Raw genomic sequence first — 13,251 nt, forward strand, 5'->3', positions numbered from 1 at the left:
AGATGAGGAATTTCACAGATTGTAATGAGTGCGGAACAGCCTATTGTGCTACATAAATTATAAGTTGAGCCGTAGTTTAGCATGACTCACACAAGGCTATAAAAAGGCTCTTACAGCAACAGCCCACAGCTAGCAATAAACTGTAATGTTTTCACTAGGAGAAGATTCTATTTTATTATAAGAAAATATAGTTTGCCCACACTGACCTTTACATTTATCTGAAGCAATTTTAATGTAGTTCACTAAAGGCTGACCCATTTCCTCTCTATCTTTACCAAAGCAGACCATAATAGTACTGGTTGCAGGAAACAACATTCTACAAGAACAGCTTTCACCTGTACCAAAAAGGGTTAACACTGCTTGTGTTAAGCATTAACATTCAGTGTAGAAACTAAGGGGAGTAACAGGCACTTAATTTTCCTATGTAAATCGACTATCAGATTTTTTTGTTTTTTGCTTCCCACCTAAAACACAACAACGTAGAGCTCTGACCACTCACTGAACATGTAATGTACATTTTACACACTGATTGGTCAGATAATCCAGTTGCAGGACTCTTAAGAAGAGGCAATATAGTCTATTAAACCATCTGACAGCTGCATTTACATTTACCTTCTGGTTCTGTAGATTTTTCTGTTAAATAGATACAGAGTTCCATGCAGCCAAAGTTATGCTGCATCCATCTCACCAATTCGGAAAAGTAACCCTCGATAACAAATCCAAAGAAAAGCATTTTCCTCAGAAACAGGATTTTTGCTGCCATCACAACCAACCTTGATCACAGGCTAAAAGCATAAGAAAATCAAGTAGTTCCTTGAACATCAGGATTATAAATCCTGATTTTCTATAATCTTGTTTCTCCAATGTCTTGTAAACCGGTTGTACTCGCATTGCACCTTTATCCCCAGGCAGGTGTTAATTCGAATTCCATTTCTTCACATCAGAAGCAATTTTCACAAAACAATAGTTTTGAGATCTCTGCTGTTTTATTGCTGAACGTGACTGAAATTTGGAGTCAACAGATGCAAGCTTTTGGGAGGGCGCAGCAGATGATAAATCTCACTGCCTTGCCAGTAGAATTTACGGATTCCAAACCCAAGAGCTCTCACCCCTGGCATAAATGCATATGCATAACGGGGAAAACAAATTATAGCAACATAACTAAGTAAAAATTATTAAATAGCTAGCAAGGGACTGCGGTAGGCGAGGAAATAACTTACAGACCTATGTTACACAGAAGATTATGGTATATATAAAAAACACAAGCTGAGCCTTCATTATTTAAACTCGTCAGTCATCAAACTGCCATTGCTGACAGGAGGGCACAAAGCACCCATTTCCATGTCTGCATCCACCTGTGTCTTTAGGTGTCCTCCCCACCACAATCAGGTTTGCATGGTTATACGGTGACGAAACCACACTCTAGCCCTGCACCAACCATCACAGGGGGCAGAAGAGCTAGCTGCGAGCACCGGAGAATGCCTGCACTCTTCGACTTCTGAGGATCTGGCCCAGTGCTTCCTGTGAAGACTAAGAGCCAACACATTCAGAGTTAAGTTTCACATACGGATCAAAGAAACTTGATACAAAAGTAACCTTCACTTTAACATTTTAAAAACCTGAGTCAGAACAAAAACTTACAAGAACTAAGTATCAAAAAATTATTTTAAACTTCATGTAAGACATTCTGAACAAGTACAAGAACCATGGACTCTTGAGACAAGTTAGGAGACTGTCTTGAAGCATGCCTATGTCTGAATAAGGAAAAATAAATCCCAAATCCCAGGCTATACGCCGTCTTTGAGTCATAGAAGTTATAGCAACTTTTTTTTTTTTTTTTTGGTAGGAAATTGTGTGTACATACATGCATCAGTTTCACACACAGACTACTAAAAGTACAGAAGGGGGGGGCTGAAAAAATGAAAATTTATGGAAGTCATAGTTCTACAACTAAAGATGCACACTTACTACACTTGCTGGAATTGTCTTTGAACTCTTTTTGGTATGGAGCTCCTACACATTTATTTATTTATACACAATAAGCAACATTTTATTCCTCCAGTTACACAGACACTGCACACCAATTCTTGATATTGACTCTGCATTTGAGAAACTTCTTTAAACATGTTTAGGAATTCCCCTGCACTTGATCTACATAAGGAAAAGTTAATAGTATCTGAGGAACAATGGAATTTCATCGGCTGATTATGTTGCTGGTCCTCCTGAAAACTAGGGCCAGACCAACCTGGAAGAAGTACACCTGACTTTTCTACAATTGTTGTTTGCCTGTGAAGGAACACCAAAAAATACTATCAAGTCTTTCAAACAATATTCTCTACTCATATTTACAGTGAAGAAGTATTCAGAACAGAGCAATGTTATACCATCTGAAAGATGCTGACATGAGCTGCTTTTAATAAGGCTCTAACACAATGAACGGGTCAGGCAGAAGCGAGATTTGGAGCAATTTATCATGAGATGTAGCAATTCTTGCAATCCCAATGCTGCCGTTTCCTGATATGCTTGCCCTTTTCAGACACATGACTTCATTAATTAATTGTCAAGAATCACGTGAACTGTCAAGTGATGATAATATGCTGTACCATCAAAGTCATTATCAGAAGAATCAGAGTGCCCAGTAAGTATCCGAAATACAAACCATTCCTAAATTGTCATATGTATTCACAGGAAAAAAAATTTAAAAAAAAAATCTGCTTCAGAGTAGATTTACTACCCAAGGTGAACACTCCTACTCTGTGGCAGTTCAGAATCTACCAGCTTCTTTAGTGGGGTCCTAATGTTTTTAGAAGGACCAAGTTCTTGATTTTCTGTATGACATATTATACATCGAAAAAATATTTTCCTGCATTTTAATAGAATGGATTTCTTTTAAAGGACAGCTTCTGGAATAACTTACATATAAGGATAAGACAAGACAGTGACTCTGAGGAACAGAATTTTTAACAGATCTTCCTTCAGAACTACTAAACTAACAATCCTATAGATAATAAACAGGGCTTCAATAATTGTCTCTGTGCTGACTAACTCTAGGCAGTGTATTTGGACAAGAAAAATCACTGTCTAATGACAGTTACAGAAGAATATGCCAAGCTCCCACACCTTGTGCTGCTGAATACTTTTTTTTAAAGTCTCTGGAACCAAATGAATTTATATAGAAACAAAATAATAAAATTTAAAGACAAAAGACATGTTAAGTCTATAATGAAAACTTCCCCAGAATAAAGATACAAGTTATGAACGTCTTAGACAGAGTTTCGACTATATACAGCCTTAGTACTGAAATAAAAATAATTCTGCCAGAAGAGCATACCTCATTCTCTGAAGCATTACGAACTACAACTAACAGAGGTTACATTTACGGGCATATCCATATGCCTAGTGATACTGGCATACTTTTTCTAGAACTGTATACTATCTATGCAAAAGGCTTTCTAATTGAGATTTTTTTCGCATTTATCGAAACGTAAAAAGTCCATGGAAATTCCCACAAAAAAAAGGGAAAAAAAATAAAAGAAGTGGCGTTATCAGCTGAAGTGTAGGAGGAAGAAGTTCACTCTGTAAGATAATTAAGAACTATGCCTCTCTCTTCCTCTTTTTCCCTCTCCCCATATAAGAAGCAAAGAGATCTATAAAATAAACCTGTTAAAGACCTGGCAGCCCTACCTGCATACATAATGCTCCCTCTAGAAAAAGTAGCAAAGCCTCAACCCAGGCTTCAAATTATCATCAATATTCAAGAAAAATAAAAACAAAAGAAGTACCACACTTCTCTCCACTTCCATTAGTTAAAGCACAATGGAGTTAAACACACCGCATGATACCTAACATACCACAAGATACTGAAAGCTTCACGTAGGAAATTAACAGCAGCAAGTTTTGAAAGAAACTACGATCAGTTTTCCAGCTCAATTCCATCAAGTCTCTTCACCAACAGCCTTTATGCCTCCATGGCTTATTAATAAAACCCCCATTGCTCTCTTCTGTTACTCAGTTTCCACAGTCCTACGAGGAAAGCAATACACCCTTTAGAGTCACTATGCTAATATCTGGGTTTACATAAAACAGCTAACGCGCGAATTGTATTGCAGCAGAACTGGCTACGCTTTTCTTGCTCGTCGGCCGCAGCCACACTTGTTGATTCTGTTTGCGACCCAGCAGCCTCAGGACGGCAGCCACACCTCACTGGACGTTTCCACAACCTCCACCAAAGCGCTCAGGCCTTTGACAGGTCTGCCACAACGAAAAAAATAAAACACCCTCGTGACACCAGCTTTCATTTGCGTGCCTGCTGTCCTCTTCCAGCAACAAGGGGACAGTCCTTCCTCCTCCTGCTGCTGGCTTTCAAGCGAGGCGAGCCTGAGAGGCGTGCAAGGGGCACGTCCAGGCCCTACAGACCCACCTCCGGCAATAACCCCCCCCCCCCCCCCCAAACCCCCTCTCCCCTGCAGGACCCCCCTCAGGCCATGCAGACCCCCTCAGGCCCTGCAGCCCCCCTTCCGCAGGACAGCAGCAAGGAGTGGGGGCCCCACTCACCCCCGCACCTCGCCCTCCCCCCCGGCTCCGAGGCGTTGCCCCAGGCCCCTCCGTGGTCCCGCGCCCCCGGCCCGCCCTCACCAGCTCGTCCTCGCCGCCTGAGCTGGGGTCGGGCTGGGCTCAGCGCCCCGCAACATGAACCCGGCGCCTCCCTCCCCCGGCCGCTCCCCGGGGAGGCTGCGCCGCTCCGCACACACCGGGCCGGGGGCAGCAGGCTGCCGCGCTGCTCCGCAGGCCCCCGCCGGGAGGGCCCGGAAGCGGCTCGGGCCCCGGCAGGAAGGCGGCCGCCACCATCTCTCCCCTTCCCCCGCTCCTCACCGGCAGCACCGCGCCCCCACCTCGCTTACCACCCCTCGTCGTCTCCCCGGTCCCTCCCCGCGGGTCTGCCGCTGCCGGCCCCGTTCCCCGCGCGGCGCCGGGCCGGACCGCGGGCGGCCTCGTCTACCCGCGGGCGGCGCGGGGTGGTACGGCCCGTTGCCATGGCGGCGGCGGCGTCGGGCGGGCGGGGGTAGCGGGGGCAGCATGGCCGCCCTGGCCCGGCTGCAGGCCCGGCTGCAGGCGCTGCGGGAGGAGTGTTTCCGCAGGAACAGGTACCCGCAGGGCCCGGCTGCGAGATGGCGGCGCTCCGCCGAAAATAGGTGGCTTCAGAGCCTCCCTCCCGGCCCCCGGGCTCGTTTTGAGGGCAGAGGGGCGCCCGCAAAGCCAGGCGCTGGAGCTTGCGGCGGTCCCATACACCCTCCCGGCCTGCTCATTTATGTTTTTACTTATTTATTTAAAATGACAGAGAATTCCCCAGTCACTGAGAGATGATGGCTATGATCTGCACTGCTCGAAGTTGAGCTCTGTAAAGCAGACCGTGCAACTTGTGTTTCTAGTACCTGAGAAACGGTTTTTTTATCATTTATTTATTTATTTTTCCAAGTGAAAGATTTTTTTATGCCAGGAGAAGGAGATGCTCACCCTATCCACATCTCCACCTACAGAGTGGCACGCTGACAGGGTCCCCCGCTACTGTCCCCTTTGTGGAGGGGCCATTTTGTGCTGCGGGGTTTTCTGACCGTGAAGGTGGCAACTTTTCACGTCAGATTGTAGGAAATAAGATATTTTGAGACCTCTTCTAATATTTTGTGCATTTGTACTGTAAACCCTATTATTCAAATGTATTCTTGCTGCTAGTGTGCATATAACATTAATACTCAAATAGAAAAAAAAAATCATATTCAGGATACTTTTTTTTTTTTCTTCACTGTTTAATGTATCATTTTAGAAACCAATTACAACAACGTTAGCATGAATAACACAGCTCTAAAAGTTGAGATTTCAAGTCCTGCCTGCATGTAGAGCATTCTTGTTCTTTCGCTGAACTTTATCCCATGCTCTCGTGGCTGTACACACAGCAGTTCGCTACATGAGCGTCAGTTACAGCAGACTATACTTGCATTTCACATACTTCAGGTTATAAAGAGCAGGCTGAGCCAGACATGGAAATCCATTGGAGGGCAGCATGCTTGATGTTTCGGGATTTGTTTTTTTTGGCACAGCTTTCCAAAAATGAATTGTTTCCCTTTTAAGAATAGGCTATAATCCATCAGCTTCTTGAAATTCAGAGATTTTCAGCCGAGAATTTACACGAGAGGCTTCAAATATTCTATCTGAGGAACTAAAGGCTTGATCAGTAATCTGATCTTTGTTTGTTAGGGTGAAAATCTTGAACTTCTTCAACAAAGCTGTCAGTAAAACCATGAAATAAATCAGAATGTCTTGTTTAGAGATTTTGATGGGTCCCTACTTAACTTTTAAATTTAAAAAATCAACTTTGGGTATTGAAGTGTGTCAATTTTGCAGTGGTCTTTGAAGTACTTTGTGCAAAATGAAAGAACAGCTTTAGTTTCAGTTGCAGAAATATTCTACATAAAGTAATATATCAGTTATAGTTGCCAAATCTGGGATGCTATGAGCATGACTAAGGGTGATCTGTGAACTCACTCATCATTCACAAGTAGTTGGATGGTATTCACACAAAAATATGTGATATTTTTAAAAAGCACTTGCTTACTCTTTAAAGTCAATATTCTGCAGTGAAATACTGGATTCCCCAAAAGACCTGACTTGGTATAAAGTATCAGACAGTGCAGAAGAATATAGATGGCAAAGTACTTGTTTGTTTGTTTGTATGAGATGCACTGTTTGCAGGTACCTTCAATGGTAAAGCCTGAAGGATTTCCATGTGTACCAAACAAGTTTTAAGACAAAATAAAACTATTTATTTCTTCGCCCATCTACCAAGACCTAAAAGCAGAACTTAGTATAACATCAAGAGCATACAGAACGTCCAGAGCAGCTTGACTTAAAGTGACTCTGGTGAGAACTAAGTACTCTTGCTAGCAATTACTGCTGCAGGGGGAGCACAGTAATTGAAGTGCCTTAAAGTAAATCCCAAATTGGAAAAGCTTCTTTATCTTTCAGAATGCATTTGCTGTTTTACGACTTTACATCTGTTCCATTAAAGATCAGGACAGGCTGATGACTGTAATGTCCTGCCTCTTGATTGTGGTTAGACCAGTGATCGATTTAACATGGTTCTTCTTCTGATCTTAATAATGTTCCTGTCAATCTTTACACAGAATTGCATTCGTCTCATAGTATGGGGTCTTCTAAACTGACTGTCCTTTTAGGGAAAGCACCTTTCTAGGGGAGGACTTACCCATTTATAGCAAAGAAGCCTTAAGTCTGCACCTTGAGCCTGCGCTTTCTCAGCATAAGTATTAGAATATACAAGACCTTTTAGAGCATTCAGAAAAGTCTTTGAGAAGTATTTGTAACTCTGAAAGCTTAATTCAAACTGTATGACAACTATGCATTCTGATCAGAATGGCAGATATTGGCTTAAACAACTTAAGCCCCAAACGACTTCTTTTTCTGATAAGGCCAGCTGAAAGTGCTTGTGGAATTATATTGCAAGAAACCCAAGTCTGTTCTTGATCCACTTAAATAAAAGTTGTAAGAATTTCTAATCTGTCTCAGCTAGGCTTCTGCTCTTCCAGAAGCAGACCATAGCTATTGCCTAGTGCCAAATGGATAGGACTGGTTTTTGAGCTACCACCTCTGAGTAGACCAGTCCCACATTTGTTTATTTCCAGGCTGTGATTGTGGCTGCCTGGCCAGGGCCAAATTGCTCATATGTTTTTCATCAAACTCATTTCTGGAGGTGTCTGCTTCGTGTGAAGTCTAGGAAGCTAGACAAGAAAGGAGCAAGAAAGCCCTCTAGTATAAATGTCAGCTTTGGTATTGACTTATTTTGTGGTCCTGCGTAAAAAAGAAGATCTCCACAGTTTCTAGGTTCTGTAACAGGTCTGATGCATGTCAGATGATGAGAAAAATGTGTGCTCGTGTAATGTGATATGGAGGCACATGCTGCACTGGCTGATATAAAATCAGTGGAACTAATGCTTCTTGATCTGTGGTATTAAATCGGCATTTAGTTTTTCATGATATATAATGAGGATAATACTAATTTATCAGATAAAAATTGCTTTTGTTAGTATTGGCAGTTAATGTTGAAACGACAGCAAGAACTCACTAATATTAGCTAGATAAGAAAACTAATTAATAGTAGCCTAATTGTTATTTTGTGGCAGGTGTAACAAATTTAACTATTTGGTAAACATGTTCCTAACAAAAAATAGGGTATTAAAATATTAAGATAAAATTTTAAGTTCATAAACTTGACTCTGACATTTGGAAAAACAAACCAACAACAAATAAATAAAACTAGAGGTGATCTCATAGCTGGATTCTACCCCTCAGCACTGACACTTATCATAGTAACGATTTCTTCTTTAACTCTATGAAGTCTCTTTAGTCCCTTTTAGATTCACGGTTTTCTTTATGTGCCTTTTTGCTTTGTCACAATTACTGTTCGCAATAGACAGTCATGGAAAGAAGACAAGCAAGACTGTCTCATGGAATTACTTTCTAACTTTTTGATGAGGTCCTTTCACTTGTGCTTCTTTTTCTGCTTGTGCATGTGCCTTTTCTTTGTACTTCCTCATTTAACACAAGGCTTTGGCAACTAACAGTTCTTGAAGATTTCCTTGAAGTCATCAATTCTCCATATACATCTATCTTGCATCTTCAGCTGCCTTACCAGTATCTCTTTCTAGATAACCTTTCTTCTCATGTAATTTAAAAACAAATTCTTCATCTTCCTCTGTATCATTGCTACTTCATCAGTTCTTCTGGCATCCGTATTAATCAGTCATGCAATCTCAGCATGTTTTCTGATTCTTTTGGTTCATTTTGTTCCTTCCTTGCCTGCCTGCAGTGCACACCAATAATCTGCCAGTTTCATTTTTACATTATCTCCAAAATCCATGTCTTTGAATTCCCATTGCACAAAGTCCTGTCAAGACTCAATTAACTGTTGCACTGACTACTATAATTCTGTGTAAAAGATCCCCATGATTATTGCTTTGGAATCTCTCCAAATTACTAATAACATTTGTTTCTAATTCCTGGCTTCTTCTTCCTTTTAAGCTACATTTAGATTTCATATTTTGCCATTCCAGGCCTTCTGAAGTTTGCAAATTTCTACATTTAATTTCTTTCCTATGCTTTCATTGTTATAACTCATATTTTCCACTTGCATTCGTCTCTCACTTTTCTTCATTCATCTCCTTTTCCATATTTATCTTCTTTAAATTCCCTTCTGATATACCAGCTAATGTTCTAAATCCTCTATTTTCATCCAGTAAGATAAGCTTATATTCATTAAAAAATCTACAGACAATATATGTCTGTCATCATTACTGATGCTATCACTCTTCAAGTAATATAAAAATAAAATAGTATTGTTTGTAAAACAATGTTTTAAAACTAGTTCTTACCCTTAATAAACACTTCTTATTGCTTCAATTGATATTTATTATGAAAATATTGACTGTAGTTAAGTTAATTAGTATTCCCATGGATATACAATTTTATACATAGCTGTAGGGTTTTTGTTATAAATCAGGCCTAATTAAAGAATTATCCAGATTTTTCACCTACAACAGAAGAAGACCATAATTTGATGACATGCGTATTCAGTATTGTATGGGAATAAGAATTATGCTCTCCCAAACATTATGTCACCTATAGGTTGCAATACCTTAGCATTGCAGTAGCTTGCAGTCATATTTAGTTTTCATATCTTTTAAAAAATATTTTAGTTCTGTAGTTATAGGTAGCATGGTTTGGGTTCATTCATGTATTATTCTGAAGCGATCTGTTGCATTTTTCCATGACTGTCTAATCTCAATAAAGTTTATAAATTTAATATTTATTTAGCAATCTTTTTTAGTCCTTCTTTCTGTACTAATTTTAATTTTTTAAAAATTGGTTACAGGCTATCAAGTCTCCAGTCCTCTGTAGGGGACTTAACTTTTTTACATTCACACTATACAACTAACCAAAATTATATTGTTATGCAATATTATTGAACTTCATAGAATTAAAATTTTAACTGTAGGTGAAAAATCCAGTGAAAAACATCACAAGCTTCAATAGTAAGAAATATTTTAGAAGGATTTTTTTTTCTGTTTTGGTACTAAATTGTCATGCTGATAGGTATCACTACTTTTTATATTTTCTATGATTACCATAAATAACTACTACTTTTTATATTTTCAGATGTGTAGATGAAGACAGAAAAATAAAGTACAAAGCTGCTGTCAAAATTCAGAGCTGGTTTCGAGGATGCAGAGTCCGAGCTTATCTGAGGTAGTATATTAGGCTTATTTTAATCTGTATTTCATACTTGAATTTTGTTCCAAAATTTCTCATGGTATTATTTGATTTTAATAAAATGAGAAAATTTTGGAAAAAAAAACTTTATCATCTATTCTGCTTTTAAATAGAATGAAGCATATGCTGCACCACTGTAAAAAAATAATTATTTTTGATTTTCATAGCTATATGCAATTAAAATGGCAAGATGCTGGTAAGCAGCTAGTAAGTAGCACAGAAACAGTCCATCTTCAATATAGAATCATAAAATATCCTGTGTTGGAAGGGACCCACAAGAATTGCTGTGTCTCACTCCTGGCTCCAAACAGGACCCCTAGATATCAAACCCTATGTCTGCGAGCATTGTCCAAATGCTTCTTGAACTCTGGCAGGCTTGGTGCCGTGACCTCTTCCCCAGGGAGCCTGTTTCAGTGCCCAACCACCCTCTGGGTGCAGAACCTTTTCCTAACACCCAGCCTGACCCCATCACAGCTCTATGCCAGTCGCTCGTGTCCTGTCAGTGTCTCCAGAAAGCAGAGATGAGCATCTGCCCATCTGCTCCCAGAAGGAGTACTCGCCACTAAACCTCACATATAAAAAGCGCTGTAATAACCATTTTGGATACACAAGCAACAGAGAACCATTTATGGTGAATACACCGCAAGCCACTCTCTTATTATCTGTGAATAACTTAAATGAGAAAACAAGTACTTATTTTGATACCACTTCGTAAGGCAAACTCTTAGAATGTAACTGGCAGTCCCACCAACACGATGCTAATAGATGCTAATAGATATTAATAGATGCACAGTATTGTCTAAGAGATCTTGACATGACTGGAGAAAATGAGAACGTTCCCTAGATAAGCTGTTTGCATAGACTTTTCTTATCTCTCTTGCTGTGGACCTCAGACAAAAATTGCCTAGTGAGTGTATGGTAACAGGATTCTCACTGTAGAAAATTAAATTCCACAGCTCAATTTGAACAAGTCGTGTTTAAAGATCTTTCTTTACATATTTTTCTCCACTTATAAAACAAATAAAATAAACAATTACTTTGTCTGTAAAATGCCATATACAACATATTTTTGGAAGCAGTGTAGTTGGTCCTCCGCCCAGAAGATCCTCCTTCATTTTTTATGGTCATAAGCCCTATTGGTCAAACTCATTTCGTTGAATTTCCTTATCTTCATTAAACTTAAGACTGTGAAGGATGGGGATTGTTTTATCTCCTAGTTTGACCTCATACTTGTCACAAGTCATTCTGTGTCACCCCAGATACATTGTATCCAGCCTAAAGAATTATTAGGCTAAAGAACATTAATCACTTAAAGACCAATGGCTACAGCCTACACATGCACTTGTTTGAAAAAGAAACAATGGTAATTTATTGTCCATTGCTGGTTCAGGCGTGTTGTCACAGGATGCAGCCATCACATGCATGTGTTCAGCAGGCAGACAAACATGGTATTTCAGCCTTCCAAGGAATATCAGCTATGCCATTCATGTCAAAAGCCCCACAAAGACAGAGAAGATTAAGTAATGCCCTTCTGTTTTCAGCACATGAGTAGCAACAGCATGCTGCAGAAGAAAGTGAAAACCCAAGTGGGTCCAACCTATTTGATAGGAACTTTGCTCTTCCAAACACATATTAGTATTTAGTAATGGCATATCTGACTTTTGTAACATAAGAAGAACAACGTAGTCATAAGCAGCATATAAGAAGTAAATCACTAAGTGTAGAAGATGATTTTCTCTGCCACTGTGTACAGTGCTCCTGCTCGGTGTCCTCTTTCCAAAGATGAATGTCCTCTTTCCAAAGATGTATGGATTTAGGAGCATAATTTCAATAGAGTCATTTGTGAGTGTTCTGAATTACCCTCACATTCAACTGCTTTTAATCACCTGCTGGAAAGGCCTGCCTCCACTGAGTGACTCTTGCTGTACTACAAGGATTCTAAATTAGATGTTCATAGTTAGGTGGTATGAATTCTTCCCCATATAGATTTTGAACTGGTCAGATAAATTGCTTAAAAGAGTTCCTAAAATCATCTATCTTGTAAATTACATTCTTACAGCTATTTCATAAATCTTTTTCTAATAACACCTGAAATAGTATAGAAGAAAGTTTGCAGGAACTCAGTTTTTCCAAAAACAATGTATGTGTATATGTATAAATATTAGTTTAGAAGTGTGTATGTGTGTGCATATATATACATGCATATATGCATATATGTATGTGTGAAGTGTGTTTGCTGTGGCTTTCTGTTTGGAGTAAGTGTCATAGAATTATAGCATCACGGAGTGGTTTGGGTTGGAAGGGACCTTAAAGATCATCTAATTCCAACCCCCCTGCCATGGGCAGGGACACCTCCCCGTATACCAGGCTCCTCAAAGCCCCATCCAACCTGGGTATGGGTAATGCAGGATATTATACCCTGTGTCCAAGTATGGATAATATAGTATACATTATTTTTAATAATAGGAAATAATGTATTCGCAGTTGCATTTTAATGTTTCAAAACAATCTCTTTTTAATATATTTCATTTTAGACATCTGAACAAAATGGTGATTTGTATACAGAAGCGGTGGAGAGGTTATCAAAGCAGAAGATACTTCCGAAAAATAGTGAAGGTAGAAAACTAGTTTTAAAAATCTTGTTTGCATATTTATATAATAAGTATGAATTAATTCATTCATTTGCTTTGAAATTAAAAAGTTGAAACTTTGATCCTTGATATACACAAACACTTACTCAACTGTTATTATCATGAAAAGTGTCATTAATTTCAGTAAGCCCACTCATGGTGGTCAAGTTAAGTTAGTGCTGAAGCATTGGCAGCTCTGGAGTATTTGTTCCCAAACCAGCAATAAGATCTGCTCATTGAGAAGCCTGCCTGCATGATGCTAATTGCGGGATTGGAGCTTTTC

At 39.6% G+C, this 13,251-nt stretch overlaps 2 protein-coding genes across 6 annotated transcripts in view; one reads left to right on the forward strand and one right to left on the reverse strand.

Moving 5' to 3' along the window:
* The window catches only part of GPATCH2 (G-patch domain containing 2), a 116,406-nt gene extending 111,356 nt beyond the window's left edge, over positions 1-5,050 (reverse strand). For 2 of the 3 annotated variants that reach the window (XM_035320844.1, XM_035320846.1), the window contains exon 1: positions 4,902-5,050. In XM_035320844.1, coding sequence (XP_035176735.1) covers positions 4,902-5,035 — 134 coding nt within the window. In that variant the 5' untranslated portion in view covers positions 5,036-5,050. Of the gene's footprint in view, positions 1-4,635; positions 4,828-4,901 lie in introns of those variants that run through there. The other variant, XM_035320845.1, reaches the window with a different exon arrangement.
* An 11-nt stretch (positions 5,051-5,061) lies between these two features.
* SPATA17 (spermatogenesis associated 17) overlaps positions 5,062-13,251 on the forward strand; it is a 97,153-nt gene continuing 88,963 nt past the window's right edge. For all 3 annotated transcript variants that reach the window (XM_035320847.1, XM_035320849.1, XM_035320848.1), the window contains exons 1-3: positions 5,062-5,144; positions 10,225-10,314; positions 12,873-12,954. In XM_035320847.1, coding sequence (XP_035176738.1) covers positions 5,077-5,144; positions 10,225-10,314; positions 12,873-12,954 — 240 coding nt within the window. In that variant the 5' untranslated portion in view covers positions 5,062-5,076. The remainder of the gene's footprint in view (positions 5,145-10,224; positions 10,315-12,872; positions 12,955-13,251) is intronic.

Source organism: Oxyura jamaicensis, chromosome 3 (genome assembly GCF_011077185.1).
Source record: "Oxyura jamaicensis isolate SHBP4307 breed ruddy duck chromosome 3, BPBGC_Ojam_1.0, whole genome shotgun sequence".
Lineage (NCBI taxonomy): Eukaryota > Metazoa > Chordata > Aves > Anseriformes > Anatidae > Oxyura > Oxyura jamaicensis.